The following is a 27,942-nucleotide window of genomic DNA, read 5'->3' as shown; positions in this document are numbered from 1 at the left end:
GCCTCCCAAAGTGCTGGGATTACAGGCATGAGCCACCGCACCCAGCCTATATCATATTTTATATGTGAAATATTTCTTACACTTTAAGTTTAGGATCTACTAGAATATGTGGATTTTCAAAACTTGCAAAGAAATCAAATTATTAAGTTGTATTGATACACTATTAAAATCAAGAATTTGAATAAATTTTACCATCAACCTAATTCTCAAAACAGTAAATAAAATATTGCAAACACAGTTCCACATATAACAGCATTTAATAACTGGTAAATGTAGATGAAAATGCAGTCAGTATCAGAGAACCTGTTTATTATATCACTAACTTGTCAGTGGTCTTTTCTAAAATCAAGTTTCTAAAGACACTAGAGAAATCCACATTAATATCCTCAGAAGATTTTTAAACTGAGTACGATGTTCAGAAGAAAAAAATTATGTACATTTCAGAATACCAGACGGTGATAAATTTTGTCTCTCTTTCTGTTAAAATTTGGGACAGTAGCAAAGATTCTACACTCAGATTTGGAGGCTCTGCTTCCAGTTCTGCCAATGAGATCATTTCCTTTACATAGCTGTATTTCATTTCTTTGTTAGTAAAAAGGGAGTAAGAATATCTGTTCCCACTTAACACAGGGTTGCTGTAAAGGTCAAATGAGATAATGCTGAAAAAAATGAAATACTAGATTAAAAGCAGGGTGCTTGCTTCTTTCCCCTCCTAACTCTACTGATGTGGCCTTGAGAAGCCACAAAGGGTGAAGAAAGAGCCAGAGAAACTGATCAAAGGAGGTGAAGAACTCCTGAGGGCAAACCGAGTTGAGGGTGGAGCTGGGGGAAGAGACAGGCAAAAACAGATGGGAGTCAAAAACAACAAAGCAGCCACCAGACACTAACCAGGTGCTTCTCCGGAGTCCCTGTGCTGAACATCATAGTGATGGGGGGGCCTAGGAAAGCGGAAAAGCAAGCATTCCCAAACAGCGGGTACTCGAGAGAATATACTGGCCCCTGTGGGGAAGGCATTCTAAGAAGGCTCTGGGTTGGGGTGACAGAATAAGGTCCCATATGAAGGTAACATTTGGAGAAATCTGGATCCTCCTTAAGAAAGACGGGTGAGACGCTGAAGGGAAAGAAGCCAAGACCCGTGTTGACAGTAGATGACTGCACTGCACGAGGAAGCTGGTGTTGCTGTTTTAGCAATATGGTGGGTTTAAAAAAAAAAAAGAAACCAAACAGACTAGGACTCCTGTCCCAGAAGGGGCTGCCTCTAGCTAGTACTGTGAATTTAGAAGATTAACCTAATCTTGGTTTCCTGAGTTTCTTGAAGTATAAAATGAGCTGGACTGGATAATTCCTAAGATGCTCTGAAGTTAAAAATCACAACAGACATGGTGGGTCACACCCACAATCAACACATATCATTGACTAGGTTAATTGCTGAGTGCTTAGCACTGTTCTAAGAATAACGTCCAACAGGCTGATCTTTAAGAGATATGAAAAGTGCGTATCAGGAGTAAAGCCAAAAATGTTGGGGGAAATCTTATGAGATCTCATGGGGCCAAAACATAAGCAGGAGGTTTCACTTCTACAAGTGGAGCCGCTACTGCCAGCATGCTCTGACTAAACAGCAGAACTCCAAAATGCACTCATGACCTAGGCAGTTCCATTTCACAGACAAGGTTGTTCAAACACAAATATTTGGGATGGTTTTAACTATGTGAATACTGAAGGCTATACTGAAAACTGCCTGATGTGGCATAAACAGCTAGTAATGAACAATCAATACATCATGTACTTATCCATCCACTTAACACATATTTATATACTAAGTGCTAGCCACTATTCTAGACACTTACATCAATGGACAAAGCAAATAAAGCTCTGTAATTAGCAGAGGGCGCAGACATCAACAATAAACATAACAAGTCAATTCTGGGTTTACAATAAAATTGTTAAGTGCAATGGAAAAAAAGATGTGGATCAGGTGGTGGGTGGGGAGCACAGGTGCCACAATTTTAAATAAGATGATCACAGGCCTTGTTGGGAAAGTGGCTGTGAACAAAGATGGGAAGCGTTTCTGGGAATCTGCTCCCTACCGTGCAGGTTCTAGGGGAAGAGCATTCTAAGCAGGACATGCCCTAGACAATGCCTGAGCTGGCGAGAGCGTGCCTGTCAGTGCAGGGACCAGCTGTGGGATCCATCTCTACAGCCTCCTGTAGGACTCTGGCAGTGGAGGAAATGCTCATTTGAAGCTAGACCTCAGGAATTCGGGTGCCAAAAGTGGCCTCAGAAGACAAATCTGGCACTTAAGACAGACTGACTTAGAGGGCTGACTCTGTTATTTAGGAAGATGAGGCGCTTTGTTAGTGGGTGATGACAGTTACTTTCATGTTCTATTTTCATTATCAGTTTTGCGGGTTGCCTTCATTTTCCTCCTTTTCATCATTTCCCCCTTTTCATCATTTCTTCATTTCCCCCTTTTCATCATTTGGACATAAATCTAAAGATGCAAAATTCTCAAACTGTTCAATATATGTGTTATTGTTAACCTGATCATGAGTAAGATACCACCTTGCTTACATCTTAAACATCGGCAGATACCTCACCAACTTCAGCCCATCTTTCTTGAAATTTCCTTTAAGGGCATGACCAGCTCAGACAGTGACTGATGCAGGTCTAATAATTTTATTTCTGTGTATAGTCTGTGGACAAACACTTTTTTATTGACAAGAATTTCCATATTGTTGACTGTATTCATGAACATTATAAATGTATAAATAAATAAAACCAGTTATTTTAAGCAGCTCTGCTTAATGGACTGAATGAAACATCAGAAATACTGGCTGTAGCATCACTTCACTGTAGAATGTTAATGGGTTTCTCACCGAGACAGCTTTTTAAAATATCAGTAACTCAAAAGCACTTGATGTGTTTATCAAAATACTTTATTTTGCTTTCTCCTTTCTTGTAACTGTCCTGATATGTAGGTATGCATATATATATATATATATATATATATATATATATATATATATATATTTTATTCTGGTCGTGTCTGAACTTGGCTGATCATCAATGCAACTTGAGAATTGTTTTAAAGATAGTGCTTTCTGGGCCCTATTCCAGAGCTAGTTAATCTAAATCTGTGGGATCACGACCCTAGAGTCTATTAAAATATGTAATATGTCTATATCTATAAGCTCTGAAGATGGATTCTGAAGTTCAGCAGGGTTTAGGAATCACTGGCCTAATCTACTACTTTGTGACCCCAAACAATATTCTATGTGTATAGTTCATGCTTCCATATGTGGCAAGTCCAGACTCAATTCCTCCTTCCCTTCATTTATTCACCAATGATAAACTGTAGACAGATACCACTACTGTCAGTTTCTGTACTTTACTTTGAGGGTGCTGCACCGTAGCGTATTAAAAGGTCATACTTCATGTGAATTTTAACGTGCTGTTATCTTCTTAGTGATAAGCAGGTTGAAATATAATTCTCTTTGAATTTGGAAATGAGAATCAGAAAGGCTTTTCTAAGTCCCCTCATTCAACTTTTCACACAATGTTAAAATCATCTACCAAGAGAGTCCCAAGGCAAAACGTCAAAAAAGCTGATGCTTCAATTACTTCCATGATAAACTTACCAAATGGCTTTGGACCTTACGTCTGAACATTTTTAGTGATGTGGAACTCATACCTACAGGCAACCCATTTTGTACTGTCAGGTCTGTTAAATGTTAGTGTTAAAAAGAGTTTAAAAGTTTACTTGTATATAAGGAACTGTGATCTGTAACACCCTGCCCCTTCTTCTCATAGATTCTAGTTCTTTTACCCTTTAGAATGTAGAAATCTTTTTTCTCCAACATGAATATAGGTCCCTCCTACTCTTGCTCAAATTAAGTAAGTCACGATTTAAAAAAAATACTTGGCAATACTTAATAGGAAACAAAACATTTTTTTAATTCTTAATCTTGGCTCTGTGAGAATGATCACTATAACTATTTGATGTCTATCCTTCCAAATTATTTTCCTATATATATCAATATATCTATAGCTTTTATAAAAAGAGATTATACCAATTATATTTGGTAGTTTCAATTTCCACTATTGCAGAGCTTTCCATTTTAATAAATAATATGTATCATATTAATGGCTAGGTAGTATTCCATTTTATAGAATCTATAACTGTACCATAATTTAATTATCGGTCCTCCATTAGTGTATATGAAGATGTATTATATTTAGTAGCCTCAATTCCCACTTAATATTATAGAGCTTTCCATTTTAATAAATAATATGTATCATATTAATGGCTAGGTAGTATTCCATTTTATAGAATCTATAACTGTACCATAATTTAATTATCTGTACTCCATTAGTGCATATGAAGGCCCCCACCCCCATTTTTTGACTAAAATAAACAGCAATCTGATGAACTACACCTAGAAGTGTGATTTCTCCCTCAAAGGGTATGCATTTTATATATATATATATATATTATATATCACATATGTGTTTATACCTATAATCTTTTGCATACCTTTTGAGCCAGAAAAATCATATTCCTAGGTTAGTTCATCAAATTGCCATGTAAACACAGATACACACAAAATTTCAGTGAACATCTAGAAATTTATACTAAAACCAATAGAGCTTAAGAGTGCCTGTTTCCCTATCCTCGGGATTTACATTTTTAATCTTTTAATAAAGTGTTATGGGAGTTTTAATAAAGTGTTATGGGAGTTTTGAAGAAAGAGAATTGTTTTTGGTTAGGACTCGAAGGCTTCTACTACAGCTTGCTAGCATGAAACATCAATACTGCTTGTAAGGATGAAAAACATGAGCTAAGTAAACCTGCCCTCTTCCTCCAACCTGACTCGTTTTGAAGCGACTAAATATTTCATCTTAAAAGGGCATTTCTGGTAATTTAGCTTGAATAATTAAAGAAAACCACAGTCCAGCTCTGATGTCCTGTTGGTTTCAGAATACATACTGAAGATGAACAGAGAGAAATGTGTAAATGTAATGTAAAAAGGAAGGAGAGTAATGATACCAAGAAGATATTCAAAGCTATTAGGAATATTTCAACCAATAAAATAATCTGGTTTCATAGAAACTGAGCGTTGACATTATATCAAAACAGATTTCTAATGCTTTGATTGTGATGGACCAACTGATGATGGAAATGCAACTCACAGCCATTTTAAATGTTTTATTTAAAAACCACTTGAGAACTTCTATTGTGGCGAGGATAGCATAAGCCCATTAAAGTGCTTATCTCCTGCTGATTACAAATAAAAACTCAGGAAAAAATACAAAAAACAATTACCAAAGAACTCTGAAAAGTCAAGAGAAAAAAGCAGTTTGGGGAAGAGAACCAATGCCTGAAGAAGAAAGAGACTTCCATGCAAGTGAGTTTCCTGGTTTTCCCGTTTTTTTCCCTTGTGGCCTTGAGCTGAGGATGGGCATTTCATGGTGCATACAGACAACTAGAACTCTGGGAGATTGTCTTTAACCAGAAGATCAGGGTAAAGGGGGCCCTTTGAGCATGAGTATGTGTGTGGGCTGAAAACCCTCACTTTTTTCCTCTTATTTCACAGCTCACCTAGAGTGAGTGACAGCAGAGCTGGGGCAGTAGGCAGTGCCAGTGGCTAAAACTTCATTAGAAATCTGTCTTTCTGGCTAGAGAACTGGGAAATGGGCCCTCAGTCCTGAAGAGGGTGGGAGAAATCCCCAGTATACTTCTTTCTCTTTTTGTCTTCCCATTTTACCACAAAGATGACCCCAATTGCAAGAATTGTGTGGCAGTGCAGAAAAAACTTTGAAACACCATGTTTCTGGCCAGACCAAAAATGGGCTCTTGTGGTCTAAACAGAACAGGAGGAATCCCAGAGATCCCTCCAGAGAGGAAAAGGTAGATAAAAAGATTCCCTAATTCTGTGTATGAATCAACACAAGCTAATATGAGCTGTGTATGAGTGGGAAAACTCAAAGCAGTATAACAAAGGTTAAAGAACTGAACTATAATTTAAACCACTACCTACGTCTCAGACTAGCCACTGAGTGGTGTGTACACAAGACAGCATAGTAAAGGCTTTGAAAATTGAACTGACATCGGAATCATCTTCCAAACAAGGAGAAAGTTTGCAGTTTGAACCTCAGTGGGTTGGTTATCAGCTAAAAGGAAAAAAGAAATCTACATTCTACGGAGGACTGTAATAGGGCCCAGAGACTAAGCAACATAATACTAAAAATGTCCAACACAATCTAAAATAACCAAACATGCAAAGAACCAGAAAAACTAATTCTCAAGGGTAAAAACTATCAATAGATGTCATATGACCTAGATGCTGAAATTATCAGACTTTAAAGAAGCAATTACAACCATGCTCTATGAGGTAAGCACTCTAGAAATAAACAGAAAAATAAAATGCTCTCATAAAGTATAATAAAAAACGACATGAAAATTTGGGAACTGAAAATTGTAATATCTGAGATAAAACATTCACAGATGAGAAGATTGTACATGAGAAAGATTTGGTAAAATTAACAGATAACAAAAATGATCTAATTTGAAGAAAAGAGAGAAAAAAGATTGAAAAAATAAATGAGCAGAACTATGTCAAGGCACAGTATAATCAAATCATTTAAAACTAGAGACAAAGATAAAATCTTGAAAGCAGCCAAAGAAAACAAATGCATTACATATAGGAGAACAAACAAAATGACTGAAAATTTCTCATCAGAAACCAGATGCCAGAAGACTGTAGAACAATCTTTACAATACTAAATGAAAAAACAAAAAACCCTGTCAACACAGAATACTGTATCAGCAAAAATATCCTTCAGAACTAAAGGAAAATAATATTCTCAAGTGAAGGAAATCTAAGAAAATTTATCACTAGCAAATCTGTTGTAAAAGAAATACTAAAGAAAATTCCTCGGGCTGAAGGAAAATAGTATCCTGCAATTTTAAAAATGAGGAAAGAAAAATAGTAAATACTATGTAAATATAAGATTATTTTTTCCTCAAGTTCTTTACAATATGTATAAACGTACAAAAAATTATAGTCCTTTTTGGGGATTTTGATATAGGTGGATGTAACACACATGAAAACTCTGGAAAGCAGAGACCTACATGGTTGTAAGCTCTTTACATTTTACTCTAAGTGGTACAATACAAACTCTAAGTAGACTGTGAAAGGTTAGGTATTTATATTGTAATACCTACAACCATCATTTAAAAATATATAAAAGACAACAGATAAAATACAAAAATTTATACATAATCAGAAAGAAGGCAGAAGAGGGAGAAGAAAAAAATAAGCAGGTGAAAAAATAGAAAACAAGCAGTAAAATGGTGGGCCTAATTGAAGCATATTAGCAATTACATTAAATGTAGGTGAGTAAACACGTGAATAAAAAGATTTTCAGACTGAATTTTTTTAAAAAGACCTACATCCATGCTATCAAGTAGAAATCCACTTTTAAATATAATAGATAAAGGTAAAAGGATAGAAAAAGATATATCATGTAAACTAACCAAATTAGATTTCATCAAAATTAAAATTTTTGCTCTGTGAAAGACCTGAGAGGATAAAAAGACAAACTACAGACTTGGAGAAACTTTTCAAAACATCAATCCGACAAGACTAATGTCTAGAAAATAGAAAGATCTCTCAAAACTCAATAGTAAAAACAAACTATCCAATTAGAAAATGGGCAAAAGCCATGAATAGACATTTCACTGCAGAGGATGTAGATGGCAAATAAACACTTGAAAAGATGTACATCATTTGCCATTTATCATAATGGCTAAAATAAAAAATAGTGACAACACTAAAATGCTGGCAAGGATGCAAAGAAACTAGATACATTGCTGATGGAATGTAAAATTAGACAACTACTTTAGAGAATAGTATGGCAGCATAAAATTAACCATGATAATTATCATGAGTGAAAAATTGCACCCTTGGGCATTTAACCCAGAAAAATAAAGACTTATGATCACATAAAAACCTGTACACAAATGTTTATAGGTAAAAATCAGAAACAACCAAGATGTCCTTCTTCAAGTGAATGGGTAAACAAATGGCAGTAAATCTATATCAGATATACTACTCAGCAATAATAAGGAATGACCTATGGATACACACAACACCTTGGATGAATCTCCAGGGAATTTAGCTGAATAAAAAGGGCCAATCCGAACAGGTTACATTCTGTATGACTTCACTTACATAACTTTCTTGAAATGGCAAAATTATAGAAAAGGAGAACAGACCAATGGTTGGCAGGGACTAAGGATGGGGAAGGGGAATAGAGGGAAGGAGGGGAGTAAGTGTGGCTATAAGGGCAACCTGAGAGATCCTGTGGTGATGGAAATGCTCTGTATCAAGGCCAATATTCTGTTTGTGATATTGTACTACAGTTTTGCAAGATGTTACCTCACTGGGGAAAACCAGGTGAAGACTACATGGAATTGATTATTTCATAAAACTGCATGTGAATCTGTAATTATAAACGCTTAATTTAAAAAGGTAGTGACATATGTAATTTATGCTTTATAATCAAAATGATTAAAAGAATATTTAAGTACAAAAAAGGAAATGTTAAGTACAATTAAGTTCCCAGACAGTGCAAAAAGGCAAAGAAAAAGACACAAACAAAAACTATAAATATAACTTATAAAGTGTTTTAAAAAGTAAGGGTTGTGGATACCAGGTTAATCTACACTTAGAATTCAAACATATTAGAATTAGAAAACAATTAGAAAATCCATTTAAAACAAACCATTTACAGTAGCACCAAAGAACAGCAAATACTGAAAATAATCTAGTTAAAGATGTAAAAGACCTTTACAACAAGAATTACAAACCAATGCTTACAGAAATGTAAAAATATCTAAATAAAATGAAAGATATATGACATTTACTGACTGGAAGATGCAATATTATTAACATATAATTTCTCTACTGACTGACTTATGGATTCTATGCAATCCCAATCAAAATGCCAGAAGGTTTGGTTGGGTGTGTGTGTGTGTGTGTGACTGATTCTTGAAAATGCAAAGGATTCCACAGAAATGCAAAATACCTAGAAGAGCCAAAGCAAATCTGAAGAACAAAGCTGGAGGATTAGACACCAGATATCAATACTTACTATAAAGTTACAAAAATTAAGGTTGTGGTTTAGGCATAAGAAGGGAGAAATGCAAAAGAGAAAATACAGAGCCTAGGAACAGACTCACACAGATAGATTTGCCTGATTTATGACAAAGGTACGGTTACAATTTACTGGGGAGATGGTCCTTTATATAAATGATGTTGGGTCAACTGAATAGCCATATGCAAAACAAAACAAACAAATCCCCTGACCCCGTATCTCACTCCACCCGTACAAATTAGAGATGGATCATAGAAACTGAAGTTAGGTTATAATACTTCTAGAAGTAAATATGTAGAATGGATGCTCAGAACCTTGAGGTAGAAAAAGATATATTAAACAGGACATAAAAAGGAACTAACCATAAAAAGATTTTAAAACTTCATTAAAATTAAGAATTTATGCTCACTCAAAGAAACTATTAAGTGAGTGAAAAGGTAAGCCAAAGATTGGGGAAAGGTATGTGCCATACATACATCTAATAAAGAACTTGTATCCAGAATGTATAAAGAATTTTTACAAATTATACAAAAAGATAATCCAATTTTTAAAATGGACAAAAGACCTGAATGGTCTTTTCTCCAAAGAAAATACCCAAATGGCCATAAAGCATATGAAAAGGTACTCCACATCATTATACACCAAGAAAACAAAGACGAAAATCACATTGAGATTCCTAGAATTCTATCGGATTGGCTAAAATTAAAAAGACTGAATTTTTAACATGATCAAATGTTGGTTAGGATGTGGAATAATTGTTACTCTTGCTGGTTACAACTACTTTGAAAAATCACTAGGCAGTATACATTAGTACTGAACACATGTACTTATGATCCAATAATGCTACACCAAAAGAAAGTATATACATATTCACCAAAAGATATGTACTAGAATGTTCTTAGTAGCATCATTCATAATAACCCCCACCTAGAAACTATCCAGATGCCCCATCGACAGAACAATTAATGAAATCCTGGTATATTCATGCAAGGGGCATCCTGCAACTCAATTAAAAAGAATTAACTACTGGTCCATGCAACAACACGGATGAATCCCATAGAGGATGCTGATGCTGAATGATGGAAGCCAGAAGTTCATTACTAGGCCTGACTCATTTATGGTGGTCTCTGAGTATGGAAGTGGCTGAAATGGAACATAAGGCAGCCTGCTTTGTTGCCTGAAATGTCCGTCCATCTTCATTTGGGATTTGGTTACATGGTGTACACATCCCAGCTGTATACCTACAATTTGTGCACTTTACTGCATAAAATTTCTACCTCAATTAAAAAAACAAATCAGTAAGATAATAAACAATTTCTTCATTAAAACAGGAAAAGTAATACAACCTTCAAGACAAATTGCATGCACATGCATGTTGGCTATGTGTTTACATCATGGAAGGCACATGATTAAGCTGATCACAGTTTCTTACTCAGCAGAATATCACTAACCAATTTTAAACTTCTGTACAATGCAATACTGTTTAATTTATATCCAAAACTGGCTAAAGACTGAAAGCACAATGAATATTAACACTGAAGTACAACATGTTATTGGAAATAAAAACAGTAATTCTAAACATTTCCTTCACTATTAGATCTATACACTGCATCCAGCTGACCACAATGCTCTTCAGGCATATCAAGATATCACGGTACCTCAAAAATCCATGTTAAGAAAAAGGAATATAATAAAACTACATTTTGTAGATACATTTTGTAGATGTAAAAAACCTATCTGAATAAACCAATTGATTCTTTTTTTTTTTTTTTTAAGCATAATATCTCCACGTCATCCAAAATAAGGTGGAGGAAAGTGGTCATTGATCTGTATTTGATACTTGAATGTGTAGCTAGAATGTACATTTTAATCAAAAATATATCATTTAAAAATCTGTCAACAAAGCATGCTTTTTACATAATTTAAATAGTAAGGAAAACTGAAGCTCGGGCACGTATGGAGAACACACAGCTTTCATCTCTCGAAGGGGAAAAGACATTTGGACATACAACATCCATTTTATCTTTGTGAGAACTGAAATCTGAAACCTGTGCATTAAAAAACAGGCCTGACTATTGTACTTGAAAAGATTAAATTGAGTCAGTTAGGAATAGGCAAGTTATTTGAACTGCTACCTAAATTTACATCTGGATTAAATTATAGTATATATCTTTTCAGCACCTCTTCATTTTCAGAATCTTTGGCAAAATGTTTTGAATGAAAATTCAGTACACAAAGTTCAATTACAACTACTTTTTTAAAGCTACGACTGAATGAAGACGATTTAAATAAAGATGCTTCAAAGCTATGAAGAGCTAAGATTTTTAGGAACTTTTAGATTACGAACAGAAGAGTATTTATCCTGCAAGATTCTTCTATTGTTGTAGTAAGAGCTTAGAATATTTCTGATTTCTAAATCACTCAGTACACATAACACTAAATAAAACTTAAAAAAAAAAAAAAAAACCCAAACACTGAATCTCTATAATACAGCTTTCTAGAAAACTCAGGTTATGAGGCCAACAGAATTAGCATTTCTTTTGCCCAGCAATAAACAACTCAGAAGAGGAAGAGGAGTACCTTCATTATTCATGGCATGTTGTAACTTTGTAACTGGTTGGTTCAACTGGCATGAGATTTATTGGCGATGCCTATTAAAAAGGTCTTTTCACTTGAACCAGGAGAAGTAACAGATGACATGGAAAAAACCAAATAAAACAAATGCACAATGAAGAAAGGTGCTGAAAACTATCATTGTTGGCAGAGGTTATGGCCCTCAACAGCAGCCAGTGGAGAATGAAGAGTTACATTTTGACACGGTTCAAGCCAACACTGAAATGAAAGAAGTCAGAAAGATAGTTTAAAGAATTCACTGTGGGGCAAGGGAGAGGGGATGGTAAGCAAGAGTGTCCAACAGTCTCTAAGCATGATCAGGTGTAATGAGAGGCTGTAACAACAGGTCTAGTCCAGTAGTGATTACAGGGATGGACAGAGCAGGAATTACTGGATGTGAGGAAATCTGTCCCATCATTTTCACTCCCACTACAAAAACCCTTTCATTTCCAAAATAACGCACACCTGAGACACTGCAACAGTCTCCTAACTGGTCTCGCCTTTAATTTCTCACCCTTCTACTCTATCCTATGCTACTTCCATAATAATTATCTTAAAACATTGCTTTTTCAGTCATTCCCCCAACCAACTATCCCATAAAAATATGTAGTGGATCTACAATAACTAGCTAAAGGCCTATCTGTAAGCAAACAAGGAGGGTTTCCAGGGTTTATAGGAATTTCATCAACTTGGGCAATCAGCCTGTTTTACAGCCTCCCGCCCTATAGCCTGTGTGGAATGTGGTCACCTTGTTGGCTTAAACTAGCTCCTGACAGACCCCTGCAACTTACCATGCTAAGGTCTCCACCATGGGAGAGGCAACAGTTTCATTACCATAACATGCGACCTATGTGCTGGCATGATGGCTCACTGCATCTGTGCAGCTGGGATCCCTCCTCCATATTCAAGGCTGCACCCTTCTCCCCTCTCCATTGCCCCATAAAGCCCTCCTGTTGCTTTTCCTTAGGGAGGCACTGCCTTGAAGAATCCTTCCAGTGTCCTACTTACTAGCACCAAGTAATAAAACTCCTATTGATCAAAACCCACATTCTCATGGGGAGTTCTTTGTTACTCATCAAGTGAGCGAACCTGAGTTTTTTTCTGGGTAAATTATTTCTAGATTAACAGTCCAGGCCAACCACAATTTGGTCACTGGCGAAAATTAAGATGAAGTGCACCGAGAGAGAGAGAGAGAGAGAGCTGGATCTAGAGTTAGAGGACCTAGAAATAAGTCCCAGCTCTGCCTCCTTGGATATGTCATGAGCTTTCTGAGCCTCAGGTTCCTTATTTGTGAAACAGAAATATTAATTGATACTTAGGTGTAATGTTAAGGAAGATGATGATGATGACTTTGCAAACAGCTTAGTGTGGTGTTACACACCACACTTGGGCAATCAGCCTGTTTTACAGCCTCCCGCCCTACAGCCATACGTGAATTAATAAGTACTGTGGATACTGTAAGATACTACAGAAATGAGAATTACCTTTTCTAAGTTCTCTCAAATCGTCTGTTAGTAAGGCAGTTCTAGAATCTTAATGGTGATATAGCCATAAAAATGCACCAAAACTGTTATTTAGTGTTTTATCTCCTGTCTCTGGCTCCCATTCCTCTGGCCAAGGATGGCCAAAACTAACCATCTAGTCTGAAAACCATTAATTCTTGTGGAAAAGATTTGAGAAAAACAGGATAGATACTTTTCCCTCTAATATCTAATACCATCTTTTCCAAACAGAAGTAGCTTTCCTTATTCTGTCCATCTTCCTGCAGTAAATACTGCTAAATCAAGTCACTAGCTGTGAACCATGGCTCTGAAGGCCTAGCTAAGACAAGGTGGGTTAATAAAAAAGAAAAAAAAAACAAACCCAAGAACTCTGAGTAGTATAAGGAGTTTTGAGCTAAAGTCTTGTTTCTGCCTGAAGCCAGCTGTGCTACCTTTGAAGTTATATCTAGGACCTGAGGAAGGCAAGGGCAATGAATGTTTTACATGCAGCTGTATCCCCAGTGCTGGAATCAGTTCTTGACACTTACAGACACACAAAGTAGAATGAGATAATGAAGTGATGGTCTTCAAATATGACAGTTTTCTCAAGTAGTCCATAGCGTCTGGAGTAACAAAAATGTCACAAAATCAGTGCAAACATGTCCATGGCCACCAGGCTAAAAACGCATTTTTGGATGTACACTATCTAAAATGCTTTATTACTTTTCTTTATCATGCCTTGTGTTAGACACTGAAATGCTTAAATTGATTTGATGCATAAGGGGTCTCCAGAGATCTGGGATCTGGAGGGAAACTCAAAATACAGAATGCAGGGATCTTTACTTACAAATTCAACAAATATTTACTAGATATTTTCTATGTGTCAGGTGCTAGGTATCAAAATTGAAGCAGAGCACCACCAAATAATAGACTCTTTCTTCATCAACAGAAATTAGATGGTTTACATCAATTACTTTTATAAACAATACACCCTGTGGGTTGAGTGAAGTGGGGAGGTGGCAGTTCAGACTATGAATATAAACAGTTGCAAAGGGCACATACATACATTTGGATTTTCTGCTGAAATTAAGCCATAATACACCATATTCTTAATACAATTAAATGTGATCTTCAAAGTACAGTTAGTCAGGCATGGGTGAGAGTGGTCAAATGACATCGGGTAGATCAATTGCAAGGGCGGCTGGTAGGTGCTCCATAAATTTGCCAAACTTTAAGAGTTAAATTCAATCATCTTCAATAAATTTTTTTTTAAGATCTTCACAAAGAAACCCAAAGGATCAATAGTACTCTTAACAAAATAATTTCTAAAATAACATGTTTATCTAAAAATGTGTTATTGTTCCAGATAATTACTGCTGCATAATACTATCCCAAAACTTAGGGGCTAAAAATAGCCATTTTACTATATTGCATGATGCTGTGGGTCAAGAATTTGGGCAGAAGTCAGTTGGGCAGTTCTTCTGTTCTACATCATATTGACTGGGGTCACTCAGAGGTCTTTAGTTATAGTGAACAGGGCTGGGCTGGAGAGTCAAAGATGGCCTCACCTGAGGCCTGGCACATTGGTAGGAATGGCTGGAAGGGAGCTCCCTCCTCCTCTCTATCTAGCCTCCGGGCCTCTCCGTGAACTTCCCAGCAGCATAGCTGGACCTCCTATGTGGTAGCTCAGGGCTTCAAGAAAGTAAGGTGGAAGGTGTTAGTCTTCTCAGAGATTAGGCCCCAAACTGGCTTAGTATCACTTCCACTATACTCTACAGATCAATGCAGTCTTAACAGCCCAGCACAGACTCAAAGGGAGAGGAAACAGATCCTACTTCTCAATGGAAGTTGGGTCAAAGAATGTGCAGCCATCTTTAATCAAGAGCATTTAGTAAAAAAGATGTCATCTTTCAAAACTGAGCAACATTTCCAGTTCATGAGGATTTGTTTATCCAAATTAACAAAAGCTTTAAAAAACGAAGCTGGCCAGGTCAAAGAAAGATACTGTTTATTTAAACAAGGTATCTAAAAAATATATGCACAAATGGGATTTGAATTGTCATGATTTAAAAAAAAAAAAAAAAAAAGAGAATTTGAGGTAACGGTCTATAGTGACCATAAAATTTATTGCCCACACTGAGATACTTTCAACATGGAAAGGGGCAGTGTAAATAAATGTAGAGAACAACAAGCAGCATAGACCTGAACTGTCCCAGATAAAAGAGACATACAGTCACCTTTGGAGTAAAAGGAATAGATTGAAGCAATGGTACTTATTCAAAGGAAAATAGATATGTGATTGTTAAGAAGCTACTCACTGTGGCCTATAAAGAAAAGCTTCAGGACTCATTACTTAGTAGGATATGCTGATGCAAGCAATAAAATAAATTTCCTTCCCTCCATAAATGTACAAGTATTTCCTTCAATAAAACCAGATGATGTGCTCAGGGTGGCCTTAGGAATAAACATTTTCTGTCATCAAGAGTAGCCTTTTAAAATACCTCTGGGAGGCATCCTACCATAATTAAGGTACTGATTTGTTCAGCAGGGATGGTAAACACACAACATCCTGGCTGCCTCTCTCAGGACAAATGCTGCTGGTGGGTCACAGCATTCCCATGACTGAGCTCACACTCAGCTGGGGGACTCTCCCTGCACAGAGCTCCACACAGCAGCTGCACCTATTGGATAATGCTCTGTTTACATCCTTCTTTAATAAAGGTAATAGCAGTCCAAAACTAGTTGACCAACTGAGAGCAAGAAGAGACATAGGGTTTATGCAAACATTATAGTTCCTTAATGCTAGACCATTGTAAAAAAGTTTTATATCACTGGTATTACTCATAAACTGAATTAACCATTGAGAAATTATTTTCTCATCACTTGCTCATAAAAAATAAACTAAAAATAATTAAGTCTAGTTCATTTTCTGGTTAGCTTTCATGTATGTATGTATGTATGTATGTGGCTACTTAACAATAGGATTTCAGTACTTCACTTTACCAATCAACATTACTGATTGCCAAAGTTTGTTGGAACTGTTGGTTCACGAAATAGAAAAAGAAAGCAGTAGAGTATAAGTGGATCATTGAGGGAAGGAGAAATTATATTTTAGATAGGGAGGATAAAAATGTACTAAATATACTGCTGTGGTCTGAATGTTTGTCTCCCTAAAATTCATGTTGAAATTTAATCCCCAATGTGACAGAATGAAGAAGTGGGGACTTTAGGAAATGATTCGGTCATGATGGCTCCACCCTCATGAATGGGATTAGTGCCTTTATAAACGAGGTTTGCGGGAGCCATTTTGCGCCTTACACCATAGGAAGATGCAGCAAGAGGCACCATTTGTGACACGAATTTTGCTGGTGTCTTGACTTTGGATTTCCCGGCATCTAGAACTGTCAACAATACATTTCTATGGTTTATAAATTGCAGAGTCTAAGGAATTTTGTTATAGCAGCCTGAAGAGACTAAGACATATACAAAAAGGCGATTATACATAAATATACAATTGTTGTCATTAGTCTTGTAGACAAAATTCTGAATTTCCATAAACTGAATAAAATAATTCCTTAGAAAAGGTGGCCTAGTAAGAGCAATGTTTTTGGTGGAAAAATATTTTGAAACTTAGAAATCGAAGTGTCTTTAAAAATATATTTCTGTATAACTCAATACTGCAAAATATATACCCATTTATAGGACATTTTGGCACACCAGAAGGACAAAGATAGTATCTTGTTCTTATTCTGTATAATGCCCAAGGCAATGCTATGCAAATGAGGTGGCTTAAATGATATTACTTGATGTTGACAGTGATGACTTTTATACAAAGACAAAACTTTTCTCAATTTGATTTATTAAAAACCTATGCCAACATGTTACTGCATATAACTAGCCATAAAGACTTAAAATTATCTTCACCCCATGCATATTTGGTATTCATAAAGAGGTCTACTATCATTATCTTTATTATCATTATTAACTTTTTTAAAAAGAGAAGTGTTAACAAATACTAACATATGCTGATTGCTTTTTATGTCACATTTTAATATTTAAAATATGTGTACTAAAAATCATCACAATTCCTCATGAATCACAAAAATTTATTGCCATCATTTATAGCCAACATATTTAGGTCTCTAGGGGAAGGCAAAGACACAAAGCACTCAAGGTCTATGCTCTAAGTTCTATAACATAGTGTTAGAGCACTTAAAACACAGAGGAGAAAGCAGTGGGAAAAACAGAAATGTTATACTATACTAGGTATTATATAATTCATCTCAATATAGTAAGACAATTGAGCCTAATTCCTAAGAAATCACGTGGCAGTATACAGATAAAAGGCTGGGTTTCATTCCTATTTCTGTGATACTTGTTGAAACTTTATTATTGATATTTTAGGTTCACTATGTAAAGAAACACTTTACGTTCATTATCTCATGAGTTACTACATCATACTCATATTACAAATGAGGAAATTAAAATGCAAGGAATGTCAACTTGCTCCTAATTACATAACTAATAAGTGCTGGAGCTCAGCTTTAATGAGATTAACATTCGCTGTCTTCATGGATGAGAAGATAAGTATATACAATAAAATACTCCATTCGAGAATTATAATACATACAGTATTCATAATGTTCATTGGAAACCTAAAGATGAATTAATTTAGGACCAGGGGCAGTGGTTCAGGCCTGTAATCCCAGTGCTTTGGGCAGTTGAGGTAGTTGGAACACTTGAGGCCAGAAGTTTGAGACCAGCCTGGGCAAAATAACAAGATCCCATCTCTAGAAAAAATTTTTAAAGAATTACTTGGATGCGGTGGTGCCTGCTCTGTAGTCCTAGCTATTCAGGTGGCTGATGCAGAAGGGTTGCTTGAGCCCAGGAGTTAGAGGCTGCAGTAAGCTCTGATGGCGCCGCTGTACTCCAGCCTGGGCAACAGAACAAGACCCTGTCTCTTAAAATACTCTAAGATTTCATTTACAGAGACAGCTGTAAAGATACTTAGTAAAGAAAATACTAATATGCATTGAATTATTAATATAGTATTTCCACATTTGAATTATTAATTTCTAAGGGGCAGGAAAGCATGAGAACACTCCTAAATGTTTTAAATAAATATTTTTCAGTGTTTCTCTTGGGTAACTTTACTAAGTGATTTTAAGATATTTACAGTTTTACTGTCTTACAGGAAGAGGTGAATCAATGTTATCCTGGATAGATGCAGCATACCTCTATTTTGAGTTTTCTGAACCTCCTCAGCAACTGTTCTTGAAATGGATAATTCCACACTCATGCATTCAAGTCTGAATACTACCACAACCTCCCTTTCTCTGTTCTAAGTTTTCACAAGGCAAGAGTTATCTTGAATTACTAGAATGAACAAAATTACATGAGAAATACATCCTCATATTTCTAATATGCACAACAGAGATAAATGCTTTCTCAAAAGATATGCTATATCTTTTTGTTCAGTGACTAAATGCTATCTTTCTCTGAATTACAAGTAGTATTCACTAACTCACATTGGGATGTACTTCATTTTCATAATCTTACACAGCATTGTTGGGAACCAGAAAAGCAGGAGAGAGAAGATGAAATATTAAACAGATAGCTCCATTTAGTTTTCTTAGAGTAAAAATGTCCTAGGATAGCAGTTTCCAAGCTATGTGTGATAAAATCAATTTGGTGGGTCATGAAAAGCACTTAAAAACAATGAAATAAAATAGAAAAAAATAGAAAAAGTAATACAAGCAACATAGCAAGTTTACTGTCTCATGAAATGTTGATTTCGGCTAGATGTACTTATTCCTATGTGTGCACTAAGTCACAATATAAAATGTATTTCTTACTGAGGGCCCTGGTTAAGAAAATGTGCAATCCCCTGCTGAGTGGATCTGTATAAATAGAGATAGTTATTAATTTTTTCCAATATTTGGCTTTTTGACAGATAATAACAATTTAAAAATAAAAATTATAAGTCACCTTATTTCTCCCTAAATATAAATTTTGGTATGTTTTAAAATCTTAAACATATTAGAGAAATAAAAAACAAAAACAAAAATAAATCCCCATCTATCCAATTATGCCAGAGAAAGTATTTAATATATACCATGACAAAATCTTAGCTAGATTATGTATTAGAATCTTCAAATATTATTTTTAGCTATTTTGATTACTTCAAATTTTACTAATATATTTATGCTTTATTTAACATACTTGACTGAAATGCAGATGTCCACAATTACAGCATTACCATTATTGATATTACTCTACTAAAAGGCTGAGTTTGATCTGGTAAAGCAGAAAGGCATGTTTAAGAAATTAAACTTTTCTCTGTCAGGCTGAGAATAATTTTTAATGAAATGAACCACAACTGTCAAAGTAACAAATGAAATGGCAACATATAATATATGGCATATTTCTGCACACCATTAAAATTTCAAGATAAATTTCCTATAAACACAGTATCTATACATTTCCTTTAGTAACTATTCAGTCACCATCAGTTTTACCTTGTTTCAAAGTATACTCGTATTCAAACTCTTATTACTCCAAAAAACTTGAGTACTTAAAACTCTTTTTACAACATAGGCCTGAAAAATGTAAGTATGTAAAAAAACAGTAGGTAAGAATAGATGGCCGGGCGCGGTGGCTCATGCTTGTAATCCCAGCACTTTGGGAGGCCGAGGCGGGCGGATCACAAGGTCAGGAGATCGAGACCACGGTGAAACCCCATCTCTACTAAAAAATACAAAAAAATTAGCCGGGCGTGGTGGCGGGCGCCTGTAGTGCCAGCTACTCAGAGAGGCTGAGGCAGGAGAATGGCGTGAACCCGGGAGGCGGAGCTTGCAGTGAGCCGAGATTGTGCCACTGCACTCCAGCCTGGGCGACAGAGCAGCGAGACTCCGTCTCAAAAAAAAAAAAAAAAAAAAAAAGAATAGATGGAGAGAAACAGAAAAATCAAATCAAAACAGAAGCCAAGAAAACCCTAGAGTAAGGCATACATGCTTCCCTAGGCGCTAAGGTTCTAAAGACAATGACTAAAAGAGAACTGAAAAGAAAAAATACCCCCTTAAGTACAGTGTACTTGGTTTTATGTAAAGATCCTTGCTTAAAAATATGTACATATACATGCATAATATATGCACCTTATTGTGCCATATGTAATTTCCCAGAAGTTCACACACAGAAATTAAATCACTCAAGTGTATTGCTACTGAAACTTTAGCAAATAAAAAGGTTCCAACTTTGTTGGCTCTTCCTGTTGGTTGTGAAATCCAGTGATTTTTCTTAGTTCCTCTACCTCTTCCTTAATGTTTAATAATTTAAATTATTTTTGCCCTCTCTCCATTAAAAAATAAGTATTAGTATAATTATTCCTTATTGTAGATTTTATTGATACAATTATCAAATCTTAACAAAATTGTGGGTCACAGGCTGCTGATTCTTTAAGGTTCATATTAAACTTGACCCCTTCCCTCATCACCCCGGCCAGACAAAAGTGCTCTCACACTTTGTTAGAGAGGAAGAGACATCATCTCCTCCAACTCCAAATTGAGTTTTAAAAATTACAATCCTGGAGTGGCAAAAAGAAAACTATATACTGTAACCTGTAATTTTACAATGCAGCCAAAACAAAAGTTTCCTTTTCAGGAAAAACTTCTGGGCCACGTAAAGTGATTCACTGTACGAAGTTCAGTTATGCAAGATAAGTAAGTCCCAGACATCTGTACAGTAATAGTACTTCTAGTTAACAATACCGTATTGTATAAACATTTGCTAAGAAGATAGAACTTATGTTAACTGTTCTTATTAAAAAAAAAATGAATGAATGAGTGAATGGATAGATAAAGCAGGGGGAAACTTTTGGAGGTGATGGATAGTTTTACAGCATTGTGGTGATTTCACAGGTGTATGCTTATCTCTAAACTCACTGAGTTGTACACATTAAATATGTCTGGCTTTTTGTACGTCAATCATACCTCAGTAAAGTGGTTTTTAAAAAAAGAAAAAAAGATCATGAAAAACATTGAGCTCTTCGAGTCATTTTCAAAACAAATTTCAATTTTTTGACCATTTAAATCCCTCTTATGAAAGACGAAGTGAGCACTCATAACTATTTCCCTCCTCTCATCCTGACTTACTAGTTATATTGTTTGTTTCATATTGTCAGTGTTTTTAACTCTAATATTCTGTTTGGCAGCCATAATTCTCACAATTCTTTTATCTTAGTTTTGTATTTAAGTGGGTACAGGTTTCACCATCAGTCCTTATTTTCATACCCAAATTCTTTGTTTGAATTTATGTCTGACTTTCAGGATTTAGTCATCAATTCTTCATGATATATATTTATTAATTATTAAAAATTTTTCTTACTAATTCACCAGTACCAAAACAAAACAAAACAAAAAAAAAAGTGACCCATAGCTATTAGGCTCTGTACCTGGGAGGTCCCGCTTTGAATTAAGTTTTGATATTGGGGAAGCAGGTATTTGTAGAGGGAAAAACGGTAGCAGAGCTCCAGAAGTTTCACTTACTTGGGACAAACATCTTTTGATGTTTGATGTATACTCTCATTTCAGCTCTCCAGCACCAAACTGTCATGGGCCAAAGATCTATGTGTAACAATTGGTAATATGCTTCTGTTTTAGAGTAGGCTTTAATAGCTACTTATGGTAAGGGGGAAAGTGTAAACAATCAGCCAATTCACTTGAAAGTGACCACTTAAGTAATATAGAAAATTAATAATAATCTTAAAAAAACAACAACTTACTCACCTTGGGTAGTGCAAGTCAACTATCTTTTTCCCAATCTTAAAACACCCCGCGCCTTCTCGCCTACAGCAATATAGGAAATCTCCACTGTGTATCTTACAACTCTCGAGTTCTATCCTTGGCTATATTCACTCATTCCTCATTTCTATTCTTAGCCGTATCCATTCATTTCTGTCTCTGTACTCTACCCAGTAGGTTTCATCTACTCTTCCAACCTGAACTATGCAGATGATCCTGAGTCTTCATATTCATACATAACCTGACCTTTCAGGCTTTATTCAAATGTTCTAATTACTTATTAGGCTGGCTATCTGGATAATTACCATCTCCAAAACTGAAAATAATCTCCCCCAGCTATTCCTCCATAATCCTATTCGTTCATTTCAAAATGTCAAGGTTACTTCTGACCTTTTCCTCTTCCTCTACCACTGAGTTTGATTAATTCATTCTTTACAACATTCCTCGCATCCTTTCTGTCCTGTTACTAGACACCATGCTAATTCAGGATCTTCACACTTCATGTAGAAACTGGATTATCACAACATTTATGACTATTCTTCCTGTTATGAAAGAGAGTAGTCTATTACCACTAAGACATCTACCATATCACTACATATTACTATACCTATGACAATTGTGATTATGGTCCTTGACTATATGATCAACTCCAAAGTCTTTAACCTTCAGTAATTTAGCTTTAAAAATTTTCACCTTACCTCCCCTCACACTTCTATATAAATTCCCCATTTGGCCAATCTGCTCTATTTAACATCCAAAAAACATATTCTATGCATTTCCTGTGCCATTTCCTCCATCTGGAATACATCATGTTTCTGATTCTTTGAGGTTCATATTAAACACTGCCCCAACTGGAAGTGTTCTCACAGAAAGTTCGAGCTGAAGGAAGATCATCTCCATCTGCAAAATGAACTTTAAAAGATCATCTCCTCCATCTTTGAAATCAAAATGTTTAGGGAAACTGAGGCCAAACAACAATACAAATAGTTTTCTTTCTGAACATTCATTTTTTCAACATTTTTTCTTGTTTCCTATGTGCTAGTAGGAGCTGTGTTACCTACATGGGCTTAGAATTTTGTGAGAAAGGCTGACTACCCATAAATTATCTCACAAATAATTAAATTTGGATGAGTGCTTCAAATAAAAGGGAAAGGACAGGGTATGTGTGATTGAGGGAAGAGGTGAGGCATAAAGTTTAGTCTAGTAAGGGAAGACAGGAAAGGGGTTACTTTGGTTTGAGAGGACATCTTCCTTCAGTGGGGAAAAATCTTTTAACTCTTCTATGCCTAGTGTTCCATTATTGGAACGCTAAGCTTGTGGGAGTTATTTATATCCTACTGCTCAAGGTCCTTGCTAAGGTCTGACACTTCACAAAAAAATTTGCAACCTCCGGTATAAATGGGTTAAGCAGGGGTGAGGGTGAAAGACGGAGTAGGAATTAACTCTGCAAAAAGGTAGATTTCCACAGGCCAAAGGAGAGCCCAGAGAAAGGCACTTTCAAGGACTTATGGTCTGGGTGCTAGAATAAAAAGACGGGTGCAAGAGGTGAGGCTGCACAGGCAGGGAGGGATAAGAGCAAGCTAGGCTGTTAAAGGTCATGTTGAAGATTTCTGGACTTTTTCCTAACAGCAAACAGGTCGTGTATATCACGTTCCATGAACTTCACATTAGGACCGTGGCTGATCCTGGCATGGGTAACGATGAGAAAAGCAATTACAAAATCAGAAAAAAATTCTAGTTTCATTTCAACTAAAAAACATTTCCTATATCCCTGTTACTCTTCTTTGTGTGTGTCATCTCACCCAAAATCGAGTTAAGAAAAAGCATATGAATTTACAAATACAGCCATTTTCAGTTGGTCCACTTGGCTTTGACAAGAGGTCATGTATGTATATGGAGGTATGTACACTTACAGACACTTAAGGGAGTATGGTTCAGTTTCACATTTCTTAAAAATGAAGCATTTCAAGTAATAGCAATCCTTGAAAATGATTGCTATTATTTGAAATGAAAAATGAAAAGCTCCATTCGTTGTTTGGCTATGCATTAGTGCTATGCATTATTGCTACACTGTACTTGAAGTTAAATGTTCATTCTCATGCCCCCCATCAGATCTTTCATAAGGGAAAATATTTCAAGAGAATACCAACACAATTCTTCCAAGGATTATTTTAACCTCATTGCTTTTTAGTCTCATCTTGTCTATACTAAGTAATGAATTCCAAAACGCAATTACAAATTTATTTATCCTAAAATCACATTTATATCAAGGGCAAAATTTAAGGAAGATAAATGACAAAGTTATTAAAGTAAGAATGACAGCTAGAATTTTTTGAGCAATTTCTGTGTACTGGTATTGTTTTGGGAATCTTAAAATACATTATCTCATTTAATTCTTACAAGGACTCTGGAAGGTGCATGCTAATCTCTATTTCACAGATAAGGAAACTGAAGCTTAGAGAAATAAGCATTTCCCCAAATCATATACACCTTAGACCTCTGTTGTCCAATATGGCAGCCTATGGCCACATACGGCTACTGAGCACTTGAAATATGACTTGTTTGAATTGAGATGTGGTAGGTCAGACACATACCAAACTTCGAAGACACAGTATAAAAAAGTAAAGTACCTTATTAATAATTTTTGAATATTGACATGTCGAAATGATTCTATTTTAAATATGGTGGGTTAAATAAAATACACTAAAATTAATTCCACATATTTATGTTATTTTAAAAAAATCAGCTACTAGGAATGTTAAAATTACGTATGTGGCTCGCGTTATATCTCTACTGAAAAGTGCTGACCTAGACCTAAAGCTGAGTACTGAATTTGACAGTAGATATCAAATACTGAAAGACTAGTAAAGAGGCCACCTGCATTCACACGTCCTCTCCACCAATGATGGGAAGCCAGACGCTGGGGTTAGGATGAAGTGTAAAATACCTTACTACTACCATATTACAAAGACACACAAGTGAGGTCCAAGAGGTTCTTATGAATACAACGGTTGAATTCTGGTGAAGAGAATTTATGAACTCTACTTCAGCTGATCAATGATATTTTTATATCTAGAACTGAGACTACTGAGTAAAATGATATCTGGGCATGCAGAATTTTACTCTGTTTTTCCTCTGGGTCATAGTGAAAATAAACAAATTGCTCCAATATACTGAGTTTAGACTAACCTATTACTATAACTGAGAAAAGTAATCTGCACTAAATTACAAGAAACTACAAAATTATGTAGACCATATTATCCAATAATATTTTGCCATATTTGTTCCCTAGGCTTGTGTCAAGAAGTTAGCCATGGGTATGTGGCTTTATCAGTGTATATCTGCATCTTCATATCTTTAAGCATATATATCTAAATGTGAAGGGTGAGGCAGTTGGGGCATTTACTCAGATTATTTTTTGATGTATGCATTTGGCCTAACATTGACATGTGGCAATGTATCAGACTACCCTGCAGTTGGTTTTGTTTGTTTCTTTTTAATAGAGTGGTTGGGGGAGGGGGTAATAAGAATTTAAGTAACTTAAATGTAGCCCCTTAAATGCCATCCTCATACTAAGTTTAACACCAGAATTGTTCAACTCTTAACTATAAACATTTAACTTTAGGACAATGATACTGGAGAAGTAAAAAGCTATCAAATTCACAAATCTTAGCAGCAGAGACCACGAAAATATCTGCTTTATTCTAGTTTGGAATTTAACACAAGGATGAATAACATGCACAATTTTAGTTCAGCTATTAAAGTGCATACTCAATTAGTTAAGGGGGAGTGGAGCAATAGAGACAGCCTTCTCTTTGATCTCATAGGTTGCATTAAAAACCCACTACTCGTAATGAATTTTTGAGCATCCCCTGGGTACACATAACTTGGTCCTTGCTCTTTCAAAATGAGTGGACTCAAACTGACTTACAATGTGATTGTGTCTACGGTGCACTTACAACCATCTTTCAGTAAAGGTCTTCGGATTTAGGCTCTAGGTAGAGTAAGGCAGGAAAAAAAGGACACCAAAATTATCAGCAGGCATTAACAAGAACTAGATAAAACAGTAATGTGTAATTAAATGATAATTAGAAAAATTTGCCAGAACTTTGAACTAAGATATTATCACATTTCTAATGCTTAAAATTACACGGAAAAATATATTCAGTGAATTTAAAAGAAAACAAACATGTTAAATCATTTATCAGCCACATTTCCAAAATGTATACTTTAGAAAAGAATTTTTATATATATATAAAGGCTTATTAACATTAACTTTAAATTAGCTAATACTTGTGTCACACTTTTGAAGAAGCTTCTGTTTTGTTTCCAGGAACTGGTGGTGGTGGTGGTTTTTTTTTTTTTTTGGAAGGGGTTAAGGCGGCTATATTAAAAAAAAAAGAAAAACAAAAAAGTTAAGCTGTATTCTTTTCCTGCGAATGGCTTATTTGTACTCCTCTATGTTAATATTCTCGAAACCCCATTTAGCTTATGATGTCTTCAAATAATTTGATAATCTGTCTTTAAAGTTTTGCACTAAATTAGAGACTTCATTTTTGTAAAACGCCTTGGAACCATAAACCTTTAACGAGATGAGAAAGGTCTCTTTCCTCTGGACTTGACTTTACTGTATAGGTGTGTGAGCGATTTTTGCTGTCAAACATTGCCAAGGCAGATTGTTGTTGTTGTTCAGTCTGCAAATGTCTCGATTACACCTGCACAGTTCCTCTCTTCCCAACACAAACCTATCCACCCCTTTCCCCCCTGCAAGTTTTAAACTTTGTTTCCTTGAGGGCTCTGTACGAGCAATGCTAACAACGTCCAAGAGACAAAGAGCTGTTCTGTAGGCTAACACGATGCCAAATTTTAGTTGTGAAACAAAGCACTCAAATTTGAGATTGAGAAAGAGGAGCAGAATGACAATAGGAAAGCCTCCAGCTTGGAGCCACCCCCCAAACAGCCCCTTCCCCGGAGCCCCGCGCGGGGAGTTCCGGCCCCGGGACGGTGACTCCGGGGTGCAGCCGCCAAGCCCCCGTGCGCCCTCGCTCACCGCTTCACGCGGATGATCTGGTCCCGCATGGGCTTGATGTCCTGGAAGCTCTGCTGGTTGACGAGGCTGTAGACGAGGATGAAGCCCTGGCCGTTCTTGATGTACAGGTCCCGCATGGACGCGAACTGCTCGGTGCCCGCCGTGTCCAGGATCTCCAGCACCGACGGCGACGAATCCACTTCGATCTCCTTGCGGTAGAAGTCCTCGATGGTGGGGTCGTATTTCTCGATGAAGGTGCCGGTCACGAACTGCACGGTCAGGGCGGATTTGCCTACCCCGCCCGAGCCCAGCACCACCACTTTGTACTCGCGCATCGTCCCTCCGCGGCCGCCGCCGCCGCCGCCGCCCGCGACATAGACCTACGCCGGCCGCGCTGCGCCCCCAGCCCCGGCCCCGGCGGCTCGCCCCGCCGCCTCCCGCTGCCGCCCCCACCTCACAGCCGCGGCGGCCCCCTGGGCGCCGGCGGCGGCGGCGGCAACTGAGGGAGCAGCGGCCCTGGGCATGGGCCGAGCCGGGCGGCGATGCGGCCCCGTGGGCACCGGGTGGGACTGAGGGCGAGCAGAGAGAGAGCGGGAGCCGCCGGAGCCGCCCGAGCCGCGGGCCCGCAGTGCCGCCCGCCCCGCCCCTCGCGCCTCCACGCCCAGATCCCCGCCCGCCGCCGCCGCCGCCGCCGCCGCCGCTACCCCCAGCGTTAGAGCGCGCGCCCGAGCCCTAGCCGCAGCGCGGCCAGGGGCGGGGCCCGGCGGCCAGGGTGGAGCCCGCGGCACAGCCCCGCCCCCGCCCTGTCTCCTAGGCGACCGGCCGCGAGCGCTCCCGAGAGGCTCTGCGCGGCTCGGAAGCT

At 37.0% G+C, this 27,942-nt stretch overlaps 1 protein-coding gene and 1 long non-coding RNA gene across 3 annotated transcripts in view; one reads left to right on the top strand and one right to left on the bottom strand.

Annotated features, from left to right (window-relative positions):
* The window catches only part of RAP2A (RAP2A, member of RAS oncogene family), a 33,696-nt gene extending 6,180 nt beyond the window's left edge, over positions 1-27,516 (bottom strand). Inside the window, exons 1-2 of one of the 2 annotated variants that reach the window (XM_055245090.2) lie at positions 27,102-27,516; positions 13,802-13,876 (exon numbers count right to left, since the gene is read on the bottom strand). In XM_055245090.2, the coding sequence (XP_055101065.1) occupies positions 13,802-13,876; positions 27,102-27,415 (389 nt within the window). In that variant the 5' untranslated portion in view covers positions 27,416-27,516. The remainder of the gene's footprint in view (positions 1-13,801; positions 13,877-27,101) is intronic. The other variant, XM_055245091.2, reaches the window with a different exon arrangement.
* LOC134732644 (uncharacterized) overlaps positions 1-27,942 on the top strand; it is a 186,563-nt gene that overhangs the window by 93,429 nt on the left and 65,192 nt on the right. The window lies entirely within an intron of this gene.

Source organism: Symphalangus syndactylus, chromosome 15 (genome assembly GCF_028878055.3).
Source record: "Symphalangus syndactylus isolate Jambi chromosome 15, NHGRI_mSymSyn1-v2.1_pri, whole genome shotgun sequence".
In the NCBI taxonomy this organism is placed as follows: Eukaryota; Metazoa; Chordata; class Mammalia; order Primates; family Hylobatidae; genus Symphalangus; species Symphalangus syndactylus.
This window is presented reverse-complemented; position numbering and strand designations above follow the sequence as displayed.